This window comes from Chiroxiphia lanceolata, chromosome 9 (genome assembly GCF_009829145.1).
Source record: "Chiroxiphia lanceolata isolate bChiLan1 chromosome 9, bChiLan1.pri, whole genome shotgun sequence".
NCBI lineage: Eukaryota > Metazoa > Chordata > Aves > Passeriformes > Pipridae > Chiroxiphia > Chiroxiphia lanceolata.
The window spans coordinates 17268077-17292819 of record NC_045645.1 but is presented as its reverse complement, the minus strand read 5'-3'; the positions used below and the strand labels follow the sequence as shown (position 1 = coordinate 17292819).

General features: G+C 38.9%; 2 protein-coding genes across 11 annotated transcripts in view; one reads left to right on the top strand and one right to left on the bottom strand.

Annotated features, from left to right (window-relative positions):
• Nucleotides 1–16015, top strand: part of BCAR3 (BCAR3 adaptor protein, NSP family member) — a 91952-nt gene extending 75937 nt beyond the window's left edge. For all 7 annotated transcript variants that reach the window (XM_032696727.1, XM_032696728.1, XM_032696730.1 and 4 more), the window contains 9 exons: nucleotides 4338–4466; nucleotides 5583–6025; nucleotides 6617–6717; nucleotides 8497–9134; nucleotides 11807–11922; nucleotides 12744–12915; nucleotides 13117–13240; nucleotides 14118–14330; nucleotides 15137–16015. In XM_032696727.1, the coding sequence (XP_032552618.1) occupies nucleotides 4338–4466; nucleotides 5583–6025; nucleotides 6617–6717; nucleotides 8497–9134; nucleotides 11807–11922; nucleotides 12744–12915; nucleotides 13117–13240; nucleotides 14118–14330; nucleotides 15137–15324 (2124 nt within the window). In that variant the 3' untranslated portion in view covers nucleotides 15325–16015. The remainder of the gene's footprint in view (nucleotides 1–4337; nucleotides 4467–5582; nucleotides 6026–6616; nucleotides 6718–8496; nucleotides 9135–11806; nucleotides 11923–12743; nucleotides 12916–13116; nucleotides 13241–14117; nucleotides 14331–15136) is intronic.
• Nucleotides 16016–16479: 464 nt separating this feature from the next.
• Nucleotides 16480–24743, bottom strand: part of FNBP1L (formin binding protein 1 like) — a 56357-nt gene continuing 48093 nt past the window's right edge. For 2 of the 4 annotated variants that reach the window (XM_032696737.1, XM_032696735.1), the window contains exons 11-16: nucleotides 24421–24435; nucleotides 22354–22463; nucleotides 21617–21749; nucleotides 21083–21177; nucleotides 20456–20604; nucleotides 16480–20064 (exon numbers count right to left, since the gene is read on the bottom strand). In XM_032696737.1, coding sequence (XP_032552628.1) covers nucleotides 19886–20064; nucleotides 20456–20604; nucleotides 21083–21177; nucleotides 21617–21749; nucleotides 22354–22463; nucleotides 24421–24435 — 681 coding nt within the window. In that variant the 3' untranslated portion in view covers nucleotides 16480–19885. The remainder of the gene's footprint in view (nucleotides 20065–20455; nucleotides 20605–21082; nucleotides 21178–21616; nucleotides 21750–22353; nucleotides 22464–24420; nucleotides 24436–24743) is intronic. The other 2 variants (XM_032696736.1, XM_032696738.1) reach the window with 2 other exon arrangements.

The window sequence follows — 24743 nt, the reverse complement described above, 5'->3', positions numbered from 1 at the left end:
TGTTTTCTGTTGACCAATTTTCCTGTTTGGTACATTTATTAAAAGTTTAGGAAAAGTACTAAAAGTTTAGGAAAGGTACTGGCTTGACTTTTTTTTCCTTAGTTGGATCACACTTCAGTTTTCACAAAGCTGTTCTCATTTATCCCTAATAATCGTCTCCTTTCTTTTTCTTTTTTTCTTGAAACCTTCAAGGCAACAGGAAATCAGGTGGTTCCAAGGGTACCTGTTGGGCTCGTTTAAATATCAGCTGGCAGAGCTGTGCAAAGCACCAGGAAGTAATTGAGATTGGATGGAAATGTGGCCACCTTTAGTCTTGTACCTGTAACAGTCCTTGGCTGTGCTTTGCCTAAATAATACTTTGCCAGAAGGATACAAAGAGAGATTATATGAATTTTGGCTTTATCAGAGCTGAATGAGGTGATCTAGCATGACAGATTTTGGACCACTTCCAAACAGTATCTGAAAGTAAAAGCCTTTCCCTTATAATTCAAGCTGTTTAAGAAGAAATAAAAAAAATGAAACACACCCCCCTCCCCCATCAACCAAACAAAATCCCCAAACCAATAAACCAAACACTTGATCACTGTAGGGAGGAATTAATTAATAACAATTGAGATAAGACATGAAAGCTAGAACACATAAGATGCAATGTGGGATATATCATGTGTGATTCTCCTCTCAGGTATTTTCATGTTTCACTGGTATAGGTACTTCACTGGAGTTGTTGCAGATGTGAACTGGAGAAAGAATTCACTGCCAATAGGCAACAGAAGTGACTGTGGGACTTCTATTTTGTTTACTACCAAACTCATACAGTAGATTATTCAGCACAATCTAATGTGATTAATTCAGTTAGGATGGTTGGCACAAGAGCTTCCTGTGTTTCTTCAACTGTGTTTTATTGCAGAATACATGGAAGTCTTTAATTTTTCCCCTAAATTATTTTAAAATTTCTTTTTACCATCCACTTCCCTATCTAGCTGTAAACATATATTCAGCTTGCTTTCTGTCATTGAATAGGAGCCAATAAAGTGCCTTAGACAAAGAAATAAAGTGAGGGCATACTACTAAAGGAAGGTTTGTCACTGTGAAGTTAGTGCAACTTTACAGCATACCATTGCTGCCCATTAACTTTTGGATGCTATTGGGAAATGAGGCTGAAGTATCTGCCCCATTGTGTGGAACAGGTCACCTTTTCTTTTAAAGGAAAGCCCACTGACATAGCTAATTACACTGTCCTAAGCTTACACTCTTCTTTATTTACAGACTAACGTGTTTGCAGCAGGTTGTGCCTGGAGTGATTTTTGAGCCCTTCCATGATGTGAAGTTTAGAGCATGTGCAGAGTTTCTTGCAGGGCCAGAGGCCTTGGATACAGTGTTTAGCATAGAAAGGTATAGGCTGGTATGATTACAGACAGTTCATCAGTCCCAGTTTTCCTATAAAGGACCTGGGTTGTATAAGAAATCAGTCTCAGCTAACAAAAAACTGTCCAGGAAGACATGCTATTACTGAACTTGCTTACCTAGGCAGTTTTCCCCTTGTATATTTTGGGATTTGTGCTAGCCACAGGAGTTGTTTCACTAAGTTCAGAGTTGCATAAGGGTTATTTAAGCATGTTTGCTTCACCTCAGGAGATGTCTGACCTCTGGCAATCAGAGTATACTCTGTGTGGTAGACCATGGTGGAGATTTTTAACAAACCAATAATCATGAATGTTAACAATTCAGTTGGTTTGGATTCCTTAAATGTTTTTCTTGTTGTGTTCTTAGATGTAATTCAAGTGCAACATGTCTCATTACATTTATTTGAGTAGTGAAAAATCCATTTAACCACCAGATGAAGTTCTAGGGTTTTGTGCTGTATTTGTAACTGATGTGTATCTCTAACTTGATCATCCTGGGTTTTTTAAGATAAGTTGTGTCAGTACTGTGGATAAAATTAGTCCATACACAAAGACCTATAGTTCTTGTTGGCTAAGAATCTAACTCTCCTAAGCAAATTCAGTTATTTGCCTTTGTATGCTATATTTTGGTCCATTTCCAGTAGTTTTGCCTACCACTGAGACACAGCGAGATGCTTTTGGCATGATGGTAACAATTTGTATGGTAGCTTTGGGTTCTTTAAGATCTCTATTCAGCCAAAAGCATCTTTCAAAACATTAAATACAATTCATGTTAAAGTAGTAGTTCCTTTCAGATGGTTGACAAAACACACAGCTGTGAATGTAAGAGCTTGGTATTCTATTACAGCTGGATGCCATTGTTTACACTTGGAGGGGAGGCTTTAAAAGTTCTCCAGCCACTTCCTTGTGCAGTCAGGGGAAAAGGGGCTCTTGAAAAGTCTCAGCTCAATTTATGTGCTCTTCACTCTACCTTCAGGTTATATAGATACTATAATCCCTGCTATCATTCTGTAAGATGTGTCAGTGAAATGGCTGTCAGTTTTGGAATCAATTTTAAATTGAATACCCAGCCATTTGAGTTGGGAAATTCAGCTATGCTAGTCTGATAGGGCACAGGGATCTGGAGTGGAGGGCAGATTTTTGGCTTTACTTGCCTGTGTTTTGACACTTCAGTATGCTTTTGGACTTTGGTCCTCACCAGTCCCCTTCTGTGACTCTTCCTACACCCAGTAACTTCACCTCTTCACGTTGTACATGGCTTTATGAACGAGCCCTTGCAGTGAAGGTCTTCTTTTTTTGTGGCATGGTTTCTTCCTGAAAGATATACTCCTTGTTGAAAATGCTTGTCCATTGTGAACCACAGTTGTATGGAAAAATAACACCCTATTATGGTTCACAGAAGGGAAACTGGGGTGAAAAGTTATTCTTTACTAGGTTGTTTTTATCTTTTGCCCTTCTGTGTAAGCTACTACATTCGTGTTTGTCTAAAAGAAGCCTTAGTTCTCTCCAAGGAAACCAGAGAGAAGAGGAGAATTTGTCTCAGAATTTCTCTGGGCTCCCAGCATGCTTAAATAGTCTTGGCAGCAGGATGCCTCTTCTGGCATTATTCCACCGAAAATCTGCTGTCTGGTAATCTGTTGTAATTCAGTCTGCTTGAAATTGCAGGGAGGATTGTTGAAAGAAGTGTTAAATGTGTGCCACCTGCTCCCACGGTTAGGTGCTGTGAGTATTCAGTGTGAAGAAGAAAATGCTATAGAGAGCAAGTGTTCGTGGAAAGAACAGGATTGGTGGGCAAGCATTCCCAGTTCACTTTTAAATAATACATGTGTTCCATATTCGTCAGTGAAAGGAACCTGTGAGCTTTGGCTCATATCCACAGCTAAGAAAAGAAATCCATAATGCACTGGAGCAAAATGTTGCATTTTATTCTGTGCTACAGCTGGAGGCCTTCTCTCTCCCCTTCCCTTTTTTTTAAAGTGATCTTTCTCTGAAGAGAGTGTATACTCTGATGCTTTGATCAGTATAGAACCTGTTCCCAGGCTTTTGAAACTCTTCAGCACAACAAAGAAGGGCTGAAGTCCCAACCCTCGGAGAATGAAAGGAAGTCCAAAGTACTTCCACTGACTGCTTATGAAAGAGTTTGTGGCCTCTATCCAGAGAAGATACCGCACCTTACTTTGTTACCAACACTGCATCCATAAGGACTAGTGAGCCAGAGTGGTCCAGTATGAAACTTGTACTCCAGAAGATAGAATTTTTCCAGAAAATCTTACAGTGGTTATATAGTGGTGATGGAGATATCTTCAAGCAGATCTCTTGCTTTTTGTGCTAAGGGGCAACAAGAGCTTTTTTCCCTTAGGATGGGAACATCTTGGACATGCAGATTTAGACAGATAATGACCATCGGAAGTAAGTCCTTTAAGGCTGAAATTTTACTTCGGCAAATTGTTTTTTAGTGCAACAGAAATACTGAACAACTGTGTATGTCAAGGTTTGCCCATCTTGATGCATTTGGAATGTTCTTAATTGGAAGAGTTCAAAAGGGGTTAGGAGGAAAGAATCTGAATTTAAAATGGAAGTTTAAAGAGGAGGAAGAATATTGAAGCAGGGCATTTGTGTCCAGCTCCATTTTTTTTGGATATACTTAGAAATCAGATTGGAAAGAGGAAGTAAGAGAAGTGACTTTGTAGGTGTGTCGTTACTAGTTTGGTTTACAGGCAGAACACTTTGCTCTGTTCTGTGTGGTGTAGAACAATCACATGTTCTCTCACTGAGTGCTGAGTTTTGCAAATACAATCTAGAGAGCAAAGCCAAGCCAGCCTGCTGAAAGCAGCACCTGCATTCCAGTGCAAGTCATGTGATGAAAGTTATAACCCAGGTAAAATGTTAATCACTAAACTTGGCACAGTTGAAGCTTTTAATCTTTTATTGCAGTTTTCTAGGGAGAGGCAGGTTATGGACAACAGCCCGGAAAAACTGAAGAAGGAGTTAGAGGAAGAACTGCAGCTGAGTAGTGAGGACTTGCGTAGCTATGCCTGGTACCATGGACATATTCCTCGGCAGGTACGTGGTCTTTGCATTGCCCAATGTGCTTTGAGCTTCTATAGACAAGCACAATTTCACTGAAGTACTATACACATCTCTGATATCTGCATTGATTTAGTAGAAACATAATGCCTATTTGTATGAAAGCTATGGTATTTATCAGAGCTTGGCATAAAATGAGACTGAGGAAGGACTTAGGGGAGACCCTGGTGGAAAATAAAGATATTTCAGGATTGTTGTGCACTGAATAAAGGTGGAAATGGAATTTAAGCTTCATATGAGAATACTGTGCCCACATATTGTTCAGGCGTACTGACGTGAATTTGGTTCAGAGTTCTTAACCAAAGTTAAAATGTTCTTGTTTACTTTCTTTCTTGCACTTAGAATTTGGGAGAGAGAAAAAACCCGCAACAAAATCTATGCAAAACTTAGTTTTGATCCTTACAAACGCAGTTAAAAACATATTAAGGCTGTGGTTGATGAGAGCTTCGGTTCCGAGCACCTGGAGCTCCCCCTGCGGGCCTCCCTCCCCGCCCCACCCCGGTAGGGAGAGCAGGCTCAGCACCCACTCAGGACACTCGGCTCTGACGTGCGTCGGTTTTAAAAGCACGTGAAAGAAGTAACTCAAAACAGAAAAACAGGATTTCTTTGACTCCTCCTAGTCAGTAGTATTCACGTGCAGTATTCACAAAGAATAAAAAATGAAAGCTTCTGTCATTTAAGGTAATAAGGAATGGGCAAACTCTGGGATCTTGTAGTAATGGCTTCTGAACTTCAGTGTGACTGTCTATTCAGATGCTTTAAACTCTAAAATCCTGGATCATTGCTTTCCCTTCATGCCTTATTTTCTTAGCAAACTAGAAGAAATGTACCTGCAAAAGTGGATCATTCTGCTGGCTCCTTCCAAGAAGCCCTTCCACATCTCTGCTGTGGGATGAGCTTTTAATTTTAGATTTGGAGACATTATTCTTATAGCACACTTCATGCTTTGCTTTATATTCATGGCTTTGTGTGCCCTTCCGGAGTAGCCAAATTAATTCTTATGTTTAAGAATATTTTGTTGCAATGTGTTGTTTGACTGCTTGTTTTCTGATTCTGAAAGTATTTTTTGTATAACTCTCATTTTCCTCCAAGGTGGCAGAAGACCTAGTTCAGAGAGATGGAGATTTTCTGATTAGGGATTCTCTCTCCAGTCCTGGGAACTTTGTTCTTACTTGTCAGTGGAAAAATACCTCTCAGCATTTTAAAATCAACAAAACAGTTCTAAGACTCAATGAAGCCTACTGCCGTGTTCAGTATCACTTTGAACTGGAAAGTTTTGACAGTATCCCTGGCTTAGTTAGATACTATGTTGGGAATCGTGCACCAATATCAAAGCAGAGTGGAGCAATTATTTTTCAGCCTATCAACAGGACTGTGCCTCTCAGGTGTCTAGAAGAAAAGTATGGTGTAACTCCAGTCCAACAAAAAGAGCCAAGTAGCCCTGAAGGAAAAACAGAAACTGCGAAAAGGCTGAGTCTTGGTATATCCAGCATGCAATCCCCGGAGCAGAGCATACCCAGAGGAAATCTTTTGAGGTACTTAATTTTACTGTACTTATGGAAGGAAATCAGGTAACTGTATCAGATTCTGCTGTAGATGATGTGCATTTTCACTCTGATTTGAGATGGAAGGCTAGGCATGAGGGTTTGCTGATTTTTAGCAAAGGATCAGCAAATCCACAAAGGGAGAGCAAATGTAGACTCTGGAAGCACAACAGCACCGCAGCTTGTTCTTCAGTGACTTGGCAAGTCCTGACTGCTTAAGACAAAGGATTAAAATAAAATGTTGTTGCTGCTCCAGAGAAGTCTGGTTTTCCATATTTAACTCCTGAAATAAAAAAGCCAAGTGTGGGATAATAGATCCCAATTTCAGTGTCCAAATCAAATGTTCCGTTAGAAGTTCTTAGTGTTCAAAGAAATACCCTCATAAGTGCTGCAGGGTGACACATGGTATAGCCCATTTCACTGCCACTGCAACAGCATGAAGTACCTTTTATTATTATAAGCTGCCCAAGTGGAAAACTAATGATCCTTGCACTGTTTATGATAAGTTCTGGCAGTTAGATATGTATGTTAAGAGTGTTACATATACTGATGTGTTTTTGTTTGCATTTTTGTTTACCCTAGAAACAAAGACAAAAGTGGTAGCCAGCCAGCTAGTTTGGACCATGTTCTGGAGAAAAGATTCCCTTTGAAGGCTCACCAGTCAGAGAGTTATCTGCTAATAGGTATGTTTTGTAATTAAATGTTTCTAAGTGTGTGTCCAGGTGGTCTGTTACTCTTCGGACTAAAGTGAGAGTGCTGAGCACTGTAAATAATAAAGTTCTATTTAATGGCCAGTGTAAGCTGTGTTAGCACCCTGCTTGCTTTTTAGGTCACTGAAACAGGATTTTTATTTACAATGTACCAGCTAGTTGAGTACCTTAGCACACAACTCAGCAGGCTTTCATGCCAAAAAATGACAGCTACAGTTGGCATTAATATCTTTTTTGATGGTATTACCTTTCTTCACTTGTGCTTTACAAGAACTGACTTGTTTCAGTCATGTCTTTCTGACAGAAGTCTATTAAGTAGAAGTGGTGTTTCATGGAAATTCTGGTAACCTCTTTTTCTCAGGGTAAAGTATGCGGATGTGGTAAATGTTCCTCACGGGGAGAAAAGAACTACGATGGCTTTTGTACTCAGTTCTGTCCTTCTCTCTCCCTCAATCTCTCTACCCCCGTCCCTTTTGCTTTTCATTACTTTTGCTCCGTCTGGTTGTACAGCCACTATCATCTTACTCCGGGGCTATACGGTGTGCCAACGCTTGACCAGTTGTTGATTGTGGCCCTTTCTTTCTCATATTCTTCAGAGGTTTAAGCAATTGTTTCCATACTAACACACTGTATATGGAAGCTTGCAATAATGCATCTCTTTCCATCTGGACAAACTGTAGTGTTTGACTTCCAGGGCTGCTAGTCATTTTGAATACAATACTGTTAAAATTCATAGTGCCTATTGTGGAAAGACTTCTCATGGCAAGGAGAATGTTAAGTATTTGTATAGTGAGGCTGTATTCTGATGTGTGCTCCTGTATTTAACAGTGCGATGGACAGACATTTATGAAGCAAGTTTCTGTCCATCTGTAGCTGAATTGATTATTACAATCCATGGCTGCAAAAACTTTTCTTTTGGTACTATAACAGCCTAAAGAGTCCTGCTGTGCATTTTGTTGTGGGATTCTTTGACCAGGTTCTGGTATCACACTGTTTTATGAGTGGGGACAGGCTATGATTTGCAGTTTTTGTTTTCTGTCTGGAATCAAGTAGTAAAACCCACATGATGCAATAGCCACTTTGCTGTAGATACCACCAAGTGCACTGAGAATTGCAGACTGGGAATGTCTGATACAGGGATCAGTCTTGCATGCAGAGGTTTGTATGTGCAGTGGGTACGGGATGAGGCATAGATACACAGAAGTATGTGGATGTGTTTTTCCAGCTCTTCAAATTACCTACCGTTCCACAAAAAGATTAGCATCCCTGAAATTCATTCCTTCCATACCTTATTGCAGGTTCAGGCTTGACTTTGGAAAGTTTTGCTTTCATCTCAAACTTGTCATTCTCAGAAATGACTCATCTTTTATGTGGTGTGGCTGGAAGTTGCTGTTTTTATAGCCTAGATCAGGTTGCAAAGAAACCTCCTATTCCAAGCCATGGAGGCCATCCAGCTCTGACAGTATAGCCTATGTATGCAGCAGGGACTGGAATTCTTGTCAGCATTACCACAGAATAATACTATGGTGCAGCTGTTCCATGTATTTGGGATTTTGGGAGGATCAGCAAGTATATGGAACTTGCTGGCTAGCTTATTCCTCAAAATATAATTACATATACATTTTTGCCAGCGAATAATTTACATGATCTAACAATATTTTCCTTAGGAAATAGCATTAAGAGATGAACTCTGGGACAGGGTTCAGGAGTTGTATATATTTTGGCCTTCTAAAATGCCATTTTCCCCTGCAGGTTCAAGACATCCATCTCGATTACCTGAAGCAGAGACAAACTCCTGCCCAAGTTCACCTGCATTTAGAACAGGCAGTGAACCATCTCTAAGCCCCACAGTTGTTCAGAAACTCACCTTGGAGTCACAAGCAGGGGAAGCTCTGAGAGGATCAGACAGTCAGCTCTGTCCAAAGCCTCCACCTAAACCCAGCAAACCCCTGATGAAGCCCCCAGGTTCTCCTTTGCCTTCCCACAGTTCAGAAGGACACTACTGTGAACTAAACACTACTAGACATCCTGCAGGAACAAAACAACACTTATGTCAGAAAAACAGCTACGTGGAATATCTGACACGAAAGGAGAGAGGAACACACTCATTCAGGAACTCTGAAACGAGCTATCTGATCCTTGATGATGATCCTACAGTGAACCCTGCAGATCCTTTAGAAGCTTCAACTCAGATGGCTGAAGAGGACATCATCTTTTCTGCACCTGTTTTTGAGACAGTGTCTAGTTTTAAACCAAATGATTTTGAATCCATACTACTTCCTCCTGAAAACAAGCCATTGGAAACATCAATGTTAAGAAGAGTTAAGGAGCTTTTCACCAACAATAACCCAAAGATTATTGCACAGCATATTCTTCGAATGGACTGCAAGGTAAAAAAAAAAAAAAGTTCATGCATTTTATTTTATATTGTGCAAGTTTAGACTTTTCAAAGAACTGATTTGAAAAGATTAATGGGTAGATTTGCAGCTAATGTAATGTTCGTATTGCTTGCAGGAATTTTTTGGTGGGTTTTTTCCATTTGGAGAACAAGAATGTTTACAAACTCTTTGGACCAAAGGTCTCTCATCATCTTTGACTTTACTCAAATTCTCAGTGTACCATACATCTTTTAAATCTCTTATCAGTTGCTGCATCTCTATGAATCAGCCTTTTTCCTGTAGTGCAGGAAGAGCTATCTGTGCTGTAAACATTGGAAAGAACTGCTCATGACAGGAAATGCTAGTTAGCTTGCATGGGCAAAGAGCAGACAGACATTACCTGGTTGCCATATGGCTGGTTGTAAGATATCATGTTCAATGGAACTAAATATATTTAAACTTCTAAAACCAGCTGCTCTTCTAATCTTTGTCTGAGTTCCTGTCTTACAGCTGGATAGGTGGTGTAGGAAAATAGCTATCAGGACTAATGCATTTCTGTCCAATGAGAGAACTGTATTGTTAGTGGAATTGCTTAGAAAGATGTAAAAACACGAACTATTTTTCACAATGTAGACTTTGGTCAGCTGACTGGACTTGGAGCTCAGCTGTTGAATCAGAAAGACAGGAGAATCATCTCCTAATGAGGTGATGACTTTGTGTAATGAAAAGAATGTAATTGCAGTTGAATCTGCACCATTTTGCTGGGATGACTGAGTGCTGTACCTGCAGAGCAGCTAGAGGAACCAAGTGATGTGGTGGGTATCTAACCCCCAGGCTTTGTTGGGTTTTAGTTGTTTGGGGTTTTTTAAGAGGAGTTTGAGAAACAAAATGTGGCTACTTACTGGGCAACTCCATTACAGACAAGAAAGGAAGTGGAAATGGTGATGCTCCAGACAAAACATGTCTGTAGTGCTCTGCTGCACTGATGGACACCGTGGCTCTGAGGAGGGGGCAGTTCCCTGGAGCAGCAGTGGGCTGAGGGTGTGTGAGTGCCTGCCAGCTGCTGGGGTCCTGCTGACAGCAAACATAGGTCCTCTCCTCGGTAGCTGCTGCTAACTAAGGCTTCGTGGCAGACTCAGAAAAAATCAGCTCCACAACTGCTTGCTCTTTTCAGATGAATGGTAGATGGAGGCTTCTTTACTATGATTCCAAATAGTAACTACGTTCTCTAATGTTTAGTTCCGAAATTCACTTTTTTCTTCCTTCAACCTAATAACAACAACTAGAATATCTTTAATATATGGTTAAAGAGTGTTGCTTGAAGGCATAGGATATGCATGCCTTAGAGAAGTAGTAAGCATTTATATGTATGTGTGTATATATATATATATATATTATAATCAATTAGCTCATTACTAGACTCTTTATTTTAAATACTATAAACTTTGCAATGGCACCAAGGAACCAACTAGCCTGATGGAAGTCTGAAAGCCTGTACAATTAATTAAGAGTCACTGGGGGGTTTTACAGAAACAGATTTTTGGATTTTGGAGCAGGAACAGTAACTAGCTGGGACATGTAGACATGTCTACTTAATCTTCATCTCTCAGTGCTGAACCAATGCTTGTCATTCATTGGCAACTTGTTGCTAGAATGCATGATAAGAACTGCATGATACAATGAGATTGGCATGTGAATTCAGCCAGAATGAATGCTTTGTACTGAGATCCCTGATAAGGCTGAAGTTCTTAGGTCTTCTATGTGGCATGAGTTTGCCTTTTAAATAATGACATTTCTAATCAGGAATCACCCATATTGATGTGATGAGGTGAATATTTGCCACATGTATGTCAGTGATGGTGGAGCAATCACTGTGTCTCTGGGTCTTCATATTACTCCTATGTCTCTAGAGGTGAAACAGGTTTCTCTACAGTGCTACATTTTGTACCAGTGAGGATTGTTGTACAGCCCAGATTGCTTCCATCTTTCATAAGCATGAAAGTCTGCTGATGGGTGTATCAGAAAATTGCAGGCAGATTGATTTGTAAATGTGTCAACATATAGGCTTTAAACCAGCAGATAATTCTACATTATCATATTAATGTGGGTTTTATTATTATTAGCATATATAATTGTCATTGAGATAACCAGTAGCTAATGCAATGTGTTTAAAATGCAGACAAATTGATAGGGTGTCAGCTTTCACATACTGACTTCGTTAGGCACTCACCATTCAGCATCCTCCTTAAGTCCTTTTTCTACTTCACCTTTATAAGGACCCTGTGGTGTAACCAAAAACATTCTGAGCAGTCATCTTTTTAGAAAGGAAAAAGGCAAAAGCAAGTGTGTACATCTTTAAGGCCAAAGAGCACTGCCTCTCTGACAAGGACCAGGCTGAGAGCGCTGTATTTCCTGGAACTTCATCCTCTGCTTCCTGATAAAGCGTTTTGGTTACACCTTTTGTTTTCTGATGGCTGAATAATGTAAAAAAAGTATTTTACTGACCTTTTTGTGTAAGACTGAATGTGCCAAAGTTGATTTTTCCTTTGCTGCCTGTATTCTAATGTTGCATTTTGTGCACTTAGCTATGTAAGCCCTGAGCTAACCTGGAGTTCTATGTGGCTGGGGGGTTTTTTGAAGAAAGTTAGTTTCAAAATTCATGCACAGTTTTTTGCCCTTAACAGGTGGCAAGGATAGTAGAAGTTTCTGAAGAGATGAGGAGGAATATGGGAGGGAGCTCTGGTCTTGAACTGATTACCTTGCCTTACGGACATCAGCTGCGCCTTGATCTCATTGAAAGGTAAAGGTTCCTGGTACTCATTTCCAGGGCAGATGGCCAGAAGCTCAGAGCATGGCTACACTGTACTCCTCATTTCCTCAAAGAATGCTCTCCCTTGCATGTTTCCTGAATTCACATGTACAGATTATTTTGTGAGATGGCACGTAACTTCTTTTTGCATAGGAAATTCTTGAAGGTTATAAGGCAACTCTACGCATGTAGTACAGGGAAAGAAAGGGGAATGGCATTGAAAGCAGGGTCCTTGGAGCAGCTGAATGCCATCAGCTCCCCTTTACAAGCTCAAATATTAACTAAAATTCAGGAATCTATCTGAGCATGTAAGTGTGCATGGAGGAGATTGAAAGGTAGTAGCCTTCTGCAGCTGGGTAGAGCCCAGAGGATCTAATAAAGTAAAAATGATCAGCAAAGCTTTCTGTAAAACCTCTGCCCAAGTTAAGGGGGAACACTTGGGGTGTTCTAACCCTGATGTACAATTTCTGCTTCATATTTTGGTAGTTTGATTGCTGAAATCTAGCAGGGAATGTCACAGGGTTTGAGCACAGAGGACAAAGACAAGTGGGGCAATTTTCCCAAAAGTGTTCATTCATTCATTGCTTGAGCAGAATTTTGTGTAGTTCCTAGTATTTTAGAAGTTAAAATATTAATTTAAAGCTTGTGTGTATATATTCCATATGATGTCACTATTGCTTTTGATGCAAAGATGTTGGTAAAGACTTAAGTTTGCTGGGCACACCAAGGTACAAATATACTTTTGAACTGATCTCTGAATGCATGTAAATTTAATAATTTGTAACCAGTCCTATAAATTGATCCACTTACAGGCACAATACCATGGCAATAGGAATAGCTGTGGATATCTTGGGTTGCACAGGAAATGTAGAAGATAGAGCAGCAACATTAAACAGAATCATCCAAGTTGCTGTGGAGCTGAAGGATTCACTGGGGGATTTATATGCGTTTTCTGCCATTATGAAAGCACTAGAAATGCCACAGGTAAAAATCTGTTTCTCTTTATGTTCCAAAATGTGGAATTGTTTGATGGGTTTATTTAATTTAAGCAACTTCTTCAAGACTAGACAGATCATCAGAACAGAGTCTTCACGACTATTCCATGATTCTATGACCAACAGTGTACACATTTCCTGTGGAGTGCTGTGGAGTCACTAATGGGTATTCCCTATTTTGTTTGAACAGGTCAGTAGATTAGAACAAACCTGGACTGCTCTAAGACATCGTTATACCCAGACTGCCATTATGTATGAAAAACAGCTGAAACCATCTTGCAAAGCTTTGCATGAAGGACAGGATGAGTGGAATAGTGAGTATGAGTGACACTGGTTTCTCTTTAGCCTTTCACCTCTCCCACTACTGATTTCCTGTGTAGGGAGATGAGGCAGCTGCTCTTTCCACAGCTGTGCATTGTATGTTAAAATGACTGTGTAAACTTGTATAATGCAATATGACAAGGAAACAGAAGCTAACAGTCTGCCAACCAAACATCAGTGTGTGTTTGTGTGCCTGTATCCCTGCAGAATATAACATTCTTTCCACAGCCATACTTCCTCTTTGTGGACAGAAACTGAAACACTGCATCATCTTCCCTCAAGACAAGAAAAGATCTCCTTCCTCACAGGAGAGTTAATTGTGGCAGATTTTGCTTTTTAGTTGTTTGCCTATTGGATCAGAAGATGAATCCTCAAATAGAAAGAATCAGCTAGGCAATTACTCTGGTCACTTCAAGTGTTCCTGCACCCAATTCTTTGGAGCTCTAGTTTTTAAAGGGGTGCAAGGCAGAGAAAAACACTTCTCAGAACATTTCTACAAGAGAATGGGTAGACAGTGAAAACGTTTTAGCCTCATGGAATTTATTGGAATGACCCAGATTTTGAAAATGTTTTTAAAAAAATCTGTTTTTAAAAAAACGTGTTTAAAATCTCTGTGCTGCTCTGTAGTAATGCAGCAGAGCCTTCTCCTGTAGCAAACAGAGCTTTCCATCACTAATTTGTCTTGGTCTTCTCCCCCAACCAGTTCGCTGGAAACTGGTAGGACAGGTATATGTGAGGTAAGGTGATAATAAAGGTGATAAAGGGATAACAGTACTTTCCACCATAAAAGAAGAATAGTGGCAGTTACAATACCTTCTTCAACTAGCATGTTTTAATGTCTGATGCTGTGTTTGTTACCCTCTATCCCAGAGACCATCAGTGCTCCGCAGAACAACATAACAGTGCCACTGCTGATGCCTCTTCTTACCTTGATGGAGCGCCAAGCTGTTGTTTTTGAAGGCACGGAGCTGTGGGAGAGCACTGACCAGAGTGGTGAGATAATGCTGCGGCACTTGGCCACGGCCCGTGCGATAGCGCAGCACGCGCAGAGGTTCCACCGGGCTGCGGAGCAGGCGCTGCAAGGTACGAGAAGCTGCTGCTCAGCAACAGCACGGGGGCTGTGTCTCTGCATAAGGGCCACCACAAGTCTGTGTGAGAAATGCCTCTCCTCTCTGACAGGAGCTGAGATAGCAGCAAATGTCCTGCAGGAAACTCAGCCTGAGCACAACATCAATATTGTTTAAAAGCAGCCAGTAAATTATTCGTCACTATAGTTCTCCAACAAGCATTTTTGCTAAACATACTCGGAAGTTCTCAAAGTTAATATACTGACCCTTCTAGCAACTGAATAGAGGTACAGTAAGGACTGAGGATAACTTCCTGTCTTCTGTACAATTTAGAATTCCTACTCTGATTATTGCAAATAAAACACCACCCGTGATAACAAGATTCTTTACAGCAGTGCAAGATGCAACACTGAGATCCTGACTGCTTACAGCCAGAAAACAGCTACAACTTAGTTATGTGATTTTTTTTTTTTTTAAACTTGCAGTGGAAAAGTTAAGGAAGTGGAGAGAAATACAACCATTTCTGCAGGCAGCATGTATACATCAGTAATGATATTTAAGGTCAGGCTATAATGACAATTCTAGAACATTAGAACTGAACAAAGGATAGCCTGTCCCAGTGTCCCTAGAGCCATCTGTGTGCTACTAGAATGTCAAAGATGGAAAGGATTTTCACTGTTTTACTAGCTTGTGAAAATCACTGTGCAAAAGGAATGCAGCACACTAAAGCTTATTTGGGGAGAATACAGTTTAAAAGCCATTTTTACAGAATAAAAAGCATTTGCCTGATGGTGGTATTGTGGGATTCTTTTTACTTACTAGGTTTCCAGCCAGATGAAGAGCTGAGTGAAATCTTCAAGACAGAATTTCAAATGAGATTGCTCTGGGGCAGCAAAGGAGCACAAGTTAATCAAAGTGAAAGATACGAGAAATTCAACCAGATTTTAACTGCACTTTCCCGAAAACTGGAACCTCCTCTAGTGAAGCTGGTGGAACAATTAAGTATATAAGACTCTGTAAACACTATTTAAAATTATATACTTGAAATAACCTTAGCATTCTTCTGGCAATTTGATACTGCACAGACCTCTTGCATTTCACAAGATGTGTAGAACTTTAAATGCACAATGCACACTTGTTTTAAAACTACTGATTTCTAAACAAATTATTTATTTACTGTGACACCAAGACATTTAATGATCCCTTTAAACAGCTGGTTATCCCTTTATTTCTCCAGAGCTGCAATGTTTTAATGATGCCAATGAGTAAGGGCATTGGCATCTTAGTATTAAGATGAAGCAAACAGTGTAAATAAAATGATAGATTAAGTATCTGACATGGCAGAAAAAACTGTTGTATAATATTCCTTTAATGAATATAAAACACTGTAAATAGAATTGTGATTTGAAGTGTATCTTTATGCAAAATAATTTGCATATTTACAGATCACAGAAATACTGCAGGTTGCAGAAATGATCCTTTATCTGTGACCACAAAACAAGGCTCAAATGTCACTGTGCCTGTGAAAGTAGAAAATGAGTTTGTCTATGTGTTGGGACAACACGTTTTTTTTTTAAGACAGCACCTGTAGTGGTTTGGCTTTTGCTGAAGCCTGCACAACAGCTATGCTGCCAGGAATGACTGATGAAATGACAAGAACAAACAATCTAGATAATTAAAATGCTTTCAGACATGAGTAAATGTGGGTGTATGTATGTATTAAACTTGCTTCATTTACTGAGGTGAATGACTTTGGTAAGTATTTTTTCTTTTTCCTTGGATGAAGGCAAAGTATAAGGTGGTGTTAGCACTTTTTACAGGAAATCAGCATAGACAGTGTTTATTATATAAAGTGTTTTAGCAACAAATTCCACTTTGTCACATACAGAATTGGTATAAGCATTATCCTCAGGAGTTGTACAACTATTTAAGTAAAAACTACTGTTAGAGCTGCATATGCTTGTTGCCAGTAAGCCTATTTCTGGAGTGAGATGTTACTTAGAGCATTGAAAGTATTTGAGTATGCTAACAACAGAACCAACACCAAAATCTGTTCCTCCTATCCACACTCCCCACAGAGGTTTCTACCACCACATCAAGAGTTTACAGACCTTACACTGAAAGTCTCCCTGTCGATCTTAACAAAAGACAAATGGCGAAACTAATTACTTAGACCATGAAAAGATTTTTTTATTCCATGAAAATATTCTCAACAGAGAACACTATTTTTAAACAAAGCATTTAACATTTAGGAAATCAACATGTGCACAAAAAAGGATTAAAAAATTACTGGAAAATGTCAGATTCTTTAAGACAACTCACATTCAGAATTTTAGAATAAGTGATTTATAACTAGCTGTGCAAGTACAAATGTTTTTTCCTATGTTTAATAACCCCCATACAAGTTGCACTATCCATCTTGAAAGCAACCTGCCTCCAAAGGAAGCAAATCCTGGTTTTAGAAAAACAAACAGTAGCGTGAAGAGAGTATTTAGTCCTTTACCAGGAAGCGTTATTACTGACCTGCAAGGCTGTTAGCCAGGCAGACCCACAGGCCCTTTAGCAGAAAATACATAGATCACATTTCTTCCTTTTCACAGAATTACGGAATCACAGAATATTCTGAGTTGGAAGGGACCCACAAGGATCATCGTGTTTTTCTCTAACTTTAAAATAAAAAAAGCACTAGATTTTAAAAAAAAAGAAAAACAAACAAAAAAAAACAACCCCAGGCCCAACAAACCCCCCAAAAACCCCAAAGCCAAAAAACTACCTAAGTAGTTTTGTCAGTATTGAGTAATGTCACATTATTATATAAATAACCCTGTATACAAGCTCCAAAAATCTAAACTTTAGAGTTTAATAGGCCCCATAGTACACTAGGTCAAGCTGTGTAATAGTGGTATACATAACAAAAGGAATAAACCTCTACACAAGTCACTCAAATTCAGTTTTACTGGTAGTACAGTTTCTAATAACACTGAAATGAAACAGAATCCAGCACTGCTGCATCCAAATATTGCTTCAGACGCCAGAAAAAGAGGATGTTTTAATTATTATTTTATAATATGCTGCTGAACAGCAGGTGGCTGGGTTGACAAGCTTTCTTTGATACAAGTATCCCTCCCCCCAACATCTCTAGTCTAATTCTTATCACCTTAATCAATCAGATATGACGTATGTATTAATAGAACCACAAATGGGAGGCAAGACAACATAAGCAATAGGGGCACTGCAGACAACTATATTTACACGTATAAACATATCCAAATTTCAATTGTTTACAAGTAAAAGTGCACATAGATCATTAACAAAGTATCACTCAAATTTCAACTGGTCCATACAATGAAGCATCACCTGGAAATGGACTAGCACTGCAGTAATTAAACTTGGAACTTCATAGTGAAAAACTAAAAGACAGTTTCCATAAAAATCTTTTAAAAAAATATTAAAGTCAAATGAAGAGATACACATTTCAATGTATAAAAGTAATGAGATACACATTTCAATGTATAAAATTCACGATGCACCATGTATCCAGTAAAGTAGAGCTCTAGAAAACACCTACCGTGGCTACCTCAGCAGCTGCAGCACTGTGGAAAGAGCTGAGACACAAAGCCCTTGTGGGATACTGTAAGTGGTAGTGTTGGCAAACAGCAGATTTTAGGCACTCTAGTTTAAGGCAGCTTTTGAATGGCAAGTGGTTGACTTCTGAAAACAGTCATTAGCTCGCAGTGGTGAATCCTCTGGTTGTGTTCCAGGTTTTCAGTGCTCACAACAGGTTACTGAAGGGCTGAAGATGGACCACAGGTCTAGGAGTTTCTCTTGATTGCATTGTAGGCTAGAGCTGAGATGTATTAGTTCCCCAAATTAAGAAAACACATACGGTCTCTTATCAGTTATGCCAAAAATCTGGAATGTAATGATGGTTGCAGTGGTATTGTTATAGCAGCATACATGGATACTGGGATGAAACTCTAGTGCTGAAGATATTTAAAGAAAATGATTTGTTACAAAATAAGACAAGCACTGATGGCAAAGTGTTACACAGAACATGCCTGACTGTCCTAGGCATGCAGGAGGAGGTTAACAGCGAGCATGGAGGCGGCACAGGCAGACTGATAACTGACATGGTTCTAAGTGACTGCCAATTAAAATGAGTTGGAAAAGAGCATAATTGAGAAATCAAAACATTGCACAAGCTAAAATATAGTTTGTGCACCTGGAACAACCTAGAACAATGAAAATAAAGCAATTTTAGGAGCAGTAGCCTTTTTACTCTGGTAATGGAACTCTATTTTCCTGCACAAATTCAAGATTGTGTAATACATCCTTACCTATATATGGAGATGCTAAGATGTTAGTGACTAAATGTATGTCTGCATGCATTCATGCAACTAGCTTTTACCCTTGGGCCTCCCAGTCTAGTACCCCTCCCCTCCCCACCCCCTCCCCCCCAGCAGCTGCATGTAACCTCCTTCAAGATCTCGCCCATTTTCTCAGAAACCCGCTTCAGGAACCTGCAGTCCAAGAGGAAAAAGAAAAGAACAAAGTTACTGAAGGCCTTTAGAAGATAAGAGAAGCGTGCTCAGTTCTAACAGGCCATTCTCAGTGGCTACACATCAGCCTTGTACTTAATTCCACAAACTCTCAGTAGAAATACGAGTTACAGTTTTTAGATAAGCTTTTTTTTTTCATAGAATCAAGTAGTGCAATGCGTTTTCCAATCCTCAGTGATTTAACAATGAGGAGAATTACTGTACATTTAAGACCTTGATTTCAAACTAAACACAGTACAATTCAGAGAGTTAGCTTACAGGCACAGATTAAGAATATAAAATCATTCCCTTATCAGGAGCAGAGAGAGGTTTCAGTAAGACATCAAGCATTACATGTGGTCTCTTTTTGTTTGTTCAAGGTATCTAGAGTTAAAACAATGAACTTGTGTCCAATACAGAACATTCTACATTACAAGTACTGAAAAGGAAGGAGACAGGCAGGTCAGCGAACTTTCTGTCCTTCTTAATCGTAATGTTTTTTCCTGAGTATTTTTTTGAACTTTCAGAATCAGAAAACATTTTCCTGTTTAAGAAGTGAGAGCTGCCAAGTATTTGCTAAGGAAGGAAATTAATAACTTTCAGTAACTGAGTTCAGTTAGTTATTAGAGGAAAAAGCCCTCTGTTTTAATCATATAATTTAAGTTATAAAAGTGGGAACAGTAAATCTTAGAAATCTTTAAAACTTAAGTATTTTTTCAGTTCTCTACAAAAACAAAGTATTCTACAGAACAAGCAGCAATCCTGGTCCAATCCATAGCTGAACTGGATTTAGTGCTTTGTAAAGCAGGAACTCTAGATCAGTTAAACAAAGCAGAAGACATTGGTCAAAATTACAGACCAGTGTAAGATGCATAATTTACTGTGGTTATCTCTGAAAAGAACTATAGCAAACTTCCAATGCAAACAACACATCATTGCTGACTTCTGTAATTCTTTCCATGAACCTGCATAACTTACTATTTTTCCACTATTTTCCCTGGAGAATGTACAAATGAAAGCTGCCAGTTTACTGTTAGATATAGGTTACTGCACCTTTGCTGTTTTTCTCTAGCGTTACATCTATATAAGATGTTGGCACATAGCCTTCCTCTCCATTATGTCTTCGAGCTCTTGTCCACCCATCTCCTTTGTCCTCCTCAATAATGTACAAAATTTCCCCTTCTTTCATTGCTAGAGTGCCTTCATTATGACCTGGGAAAAACAAGAGGCAGAGAAGTCTCAGTGTTCAGACAGAATTTCAAGTCATCTTTTTCCCAGGGCACAGTTTTCAAATTATATATAAACAGGAAGAATAAAAAATCTGTTCAAGAGAACATATGGCCAAACAGACGTACAGAAAAGAACATAGTCCAATTTGTAAAGCTGACCATTTGCCAATAGCTGTGCTAATATTTATCTTAAAACAGCACAAATGTACTGCTCATGAGTTAAAGTAATTCATAAAGTATTTTCACTGATCTTATAAGCAACTGGTTGCTCATACAGTTAATTTACTTTAAATCATTTTACCTGTCTTCTCTATAAAAACTACTCCATGCCTTATAATAAGCCAAGGCATCATAGTGCATGTTGTTAACCTTACCATCAAATGGATATATAGCCTTGCAATGTCCTATAGCTGGTAACGGATCATCATCTTCAAACTCATCATCAAACTCATTTGGATGAGTGTGTTGCTGTGGTGGACTGCGAACTTCCTGATTTGCATCATCCGTGTAGCTCCCTTCAGGGCTATAATGCAATGATTGGAGCATGAGGACTCAGGAGTTCATAGCTCTACAACTCAGAACATACATGCATCACAGAAAGGGCAGACCTGGGAATTCCTGTTAGTAGGTTTTATATTACTGCTAGAGGTGATTTTCTGAAAAAACTGACCTAGCAAAAGCTTAGACTGAATTCTGCTACAAAAACAAACAAATTTGACATACTTGTCTCCACAGAACATGGAAAACTAGTGTGAGCCTTAAGCAATAGAATAAGATAGCATTAAAAGGCACTGCTGTTTACTGAGCAGGTGTTTCAGTTAGACTATTTTATATGTTACCATAATGGCATGAAGTGACCTTTAGAAGTCAGAACCAGTAAGATTTTCCTTTAGAACGACACAGACTTTCAGAGGATAAGTAACAACCATCACCTCCTGTTAACTACCAGGGAGATGTACTGATTCTAGCTAAGACAAAAGCAGTAGAGACAGAATAGTGACCTCTCTCGGCCCTGTGTTACAAGGTGGTTGATATCGCTGCTGTGCCGCCTGTCGCTTCTGGCTGCCACTTTACCTTCAACTTCAGAGAGCCAGGCCTTGGGGAAAAAAAGACAAATACTAGTGTCAAAGAAAACTCGATTCTAAACCAGCAAATTTAACAAATGCACTTAAGTGCATACAGTTCACAGCCACAGAGAGACTGCATGCAGATGCCAAGCCTCATGTGAAGCATGAACTTATACTTAGCCTATACTCCATACTAGTCTTAAGGAAAACAAAAATCTTGAATCACGTGTGAATTTCAGAATAACTGAATAATAATACATTCTTCTGAACAGTTTACATCTTTAATAACACATCCTTATTCTAGCTAGATGAACACACTTGAAAATATGACACCCCACAAAAAATGCTATCAGGAGCACTTTCTTAAAACAAGTAGTTTTTCTGGGTGCTATATTTAAAAGCTGTAAGGCAAAGTACAGTTGTACCAATCATTTACATTTTCCAAGGAACTCTATTTTAGAGTCTAACCTCATTTTTATGTATTTCCATCCGAAGACGGTCCATGTTGCTCATAGTCTCAGTTAATTTTGGTTGCAAACTGCTTGGATCACCCATTTGGGGATTTTTCTCATAAACATCCTTCATTTTGATGAGGGCATCTCTAAAAACATACAAAACACAACAACAGTTATGAAAATTACATACATCAGTACTGATTCATTAAAGCTAAAATAATATGTGTGAGATCCAGACCCACGATTAGATACTAAGCACAGAGATGAGGAACTACTGGTCCCCTAACACCTTGCCTAAATCCTTCTCCCATTCTGTCCTCTTAGCACTTTGCCTTCCTTCCTTGTGTTGGGCACAGGCACACAAGGACTCCAACTGTTGACCCTTCTCTATCCAGTGTCAGTACTGTTTCCCATATTGTTTGTTATAGATAATTTCCTAAACATTAGTAACATTCTTAAGGCACCAAGTGACAGCTCTCTTGCTGAACAGACCTATGCATTGTTTTTACTGCATGATTTTAGAGCCAATGTTTCCTATGCAGTATTAGGATCAAAATGAGTAATATAATAAAGCAGAAGGAAGCAATGCTAATAAGAACCTACATACAACAAACTATGAACTTAAAAATGCTTGTTAATAGCCTGGCCTAGTAGATTGTCTCCTAGCTTTTGAGCACTGTTGGATTAGGTAGAGGACTCCAAAAGAAACAGCGAGAGAACCATGACAGAGCTCCAAAAAAATGCACTCACTTTTGGTCCGTTTCCTTCTGTAGCTCTCTGTTAAGTTCATCAATCCTCTGTTGCAGTTTCTTGCGTCTTTGTTCTGGAGGGAGATGGCTGAAGTCTTCTAGTGCAGGGCCCTGCAAGCAGAAATACCATGAAACAAGTCACATGTACATACCTGGGCAGCTGAAGTGACATATCCACACATGGACAGTGTTCACTGGAAGCAGGATGGACCTTCTTAAAAACTCTACTCGACAAACAGCTCTACGAAAGACCGCAACAGAATAAATGCATGTTCTCGCTGCCAGTGTAGTCATTCATTCAGGGTTCTGCCTTCTGTAACAGTTGGCTCACAGAGGTAATTCAAAATTTGTACACTTAATTTTTTTTCTGAAAGGCTGAGTCATGTACCTCCTGTTACATTCACTGCACTCAAAGCAGATTTAGAAAGGACAGAATTAATTACTACAGAATTACTTCAAAACAATAATCTGTGTATATAATAATATTATGTAGATATAATTGTTTCTCTCTCTGGAGCGAGTTCTATGGTGATTTGGATGGTACCAAAAGAAAAATACTATATTTTGGATCTTCATTCCAAAGTACTATTACAGTTCTCTTCCAGAAGTTCATCAATCCTAGAAAATATATTAAAACTTAAAAAGTTCTGATGGATTTTATCTTGAGTAAAACCAGTTCATGGAACACAGAAAAAGCCTTTATAATATCAAAACTGTGACCTAAGTTTGTTAATCTGAATCCAAACTTGCTCAAATATTCCAACTAACCTTTCTACTATTAAAAAAAATCCAAAAAATTTAGGGAGGGAAAAAACCTCTTACTTCCCAAACGTTAAAAAAAGCCCCAAACCAAGCAACTTAAAGACCACCTATTGTTATGAACCTAACCATGCAAACTTGATTGCAAACTTGTGCCAAGATTATAAGCAGGATGGAAGGGTCTGGATATGAAATGCATGGGAAGATTTTTACGTTGTCTTGTCAGTTTGTTGTGAAAACTCTTCCCCTCAGGGTGACAGACAGCGACAGTGTTAAGAAGGAAATATGGTACACGTCGTAATAACAGAAGGTTAAATTCCATCTTTTGTGTTCCCAGTTGCCTAAGGAAGGTGGTTTTAGCACAAGAAACCTACTTGCCATTACAGTAACCCTCCATGAAGGCAAACCAAACTGGACAGCATTTCTTTTTTCAAGAAGAAATTTTACAGAAACTTGACTGTTGAGATTTTTACACCAACAGCCTCAGGCTTGGGCACCAAGTTTCCAATACCCCCCCTTAAGATCTTCTTGCCCCACTCAACTTCTTGGATCTTTTGCACTTGTAAAAATCAATCTCACTGCTTTTTAAGAACGCAATTACAGACACCATAAAAGTAGAAAAATCAAGATATAATGTTTCCAAAATAAAACAGAAGTGTTCCTTTCTGAAGGACAAAAAGCCTTGAAATCCTTTCAAGTGTTTTTACACACTACAAAGAAACAAAAAGACAATCATATCCTCTGTATCATTCTTCCCTACAGGTCAGTTAAAAATCAGAGTATCCTAAAAGAAGAATCAGAAGAACAGAGGTCTTTTTGTGAATTTTACTGATTTACTCTGCAAAGCAACAATACTGATTAAGATGTGGTTTTCATTTATTGTAACAGTTTTCTATATTTCTAACCATAAAGGATCATCTCCCCTGCATTTTTTTTCCCAAATTCAAAGGCATGCAGTATTCAATATTGGTTCTTTACACAAATTTTGTAATCTTTTCATACAGTATTTTATGCTGCTTCAACAATTTTCCTGACAAAGAAAAATCACCAGGTATTTCCATCATGACCAACTCGTGAATACTGGTCACCTCTAAAAGTCCCAAGTGGCAGATTTAGTTGCAGCCAGATCACAAGTCTAATTGCCTTACATTAAGCATGGATGATTAAGAAGACTGTGCATATGAGTGGAAAATCTGAGGATGTATTTCAGCACCTGACTTAAAGCAGTTATGATATGGAAACACTTTCAAAGATTACTTTCATGCTATCTTAGGAGAAGTACAGCAGACAGATCAGCACACGGGCTTACCATCTTCACCGACCACTGCACAGTTCATTTGAAAACAGAAAGAAACGGGAAATTATTTACATGCAATGACCACTTACGAAAATGATTAATGCCTAAAAATCTGTCTTTAAAATATTACTTAAGGATTGACATTTTCATTTATAAAAACACAGTTTACTATAAGCACAAGAATTGCTTTAAGAATTACTGAAGAAAATTACTAGTGATAATGGGTACTTTAACTTATGACATTTTAATAGACAATTTCATTAAACTACTTTTGAATTTTAGTGGTTTGAATAATAGGCTAAAGACCTTCTATTGTAGGAAAAGAAACACACACA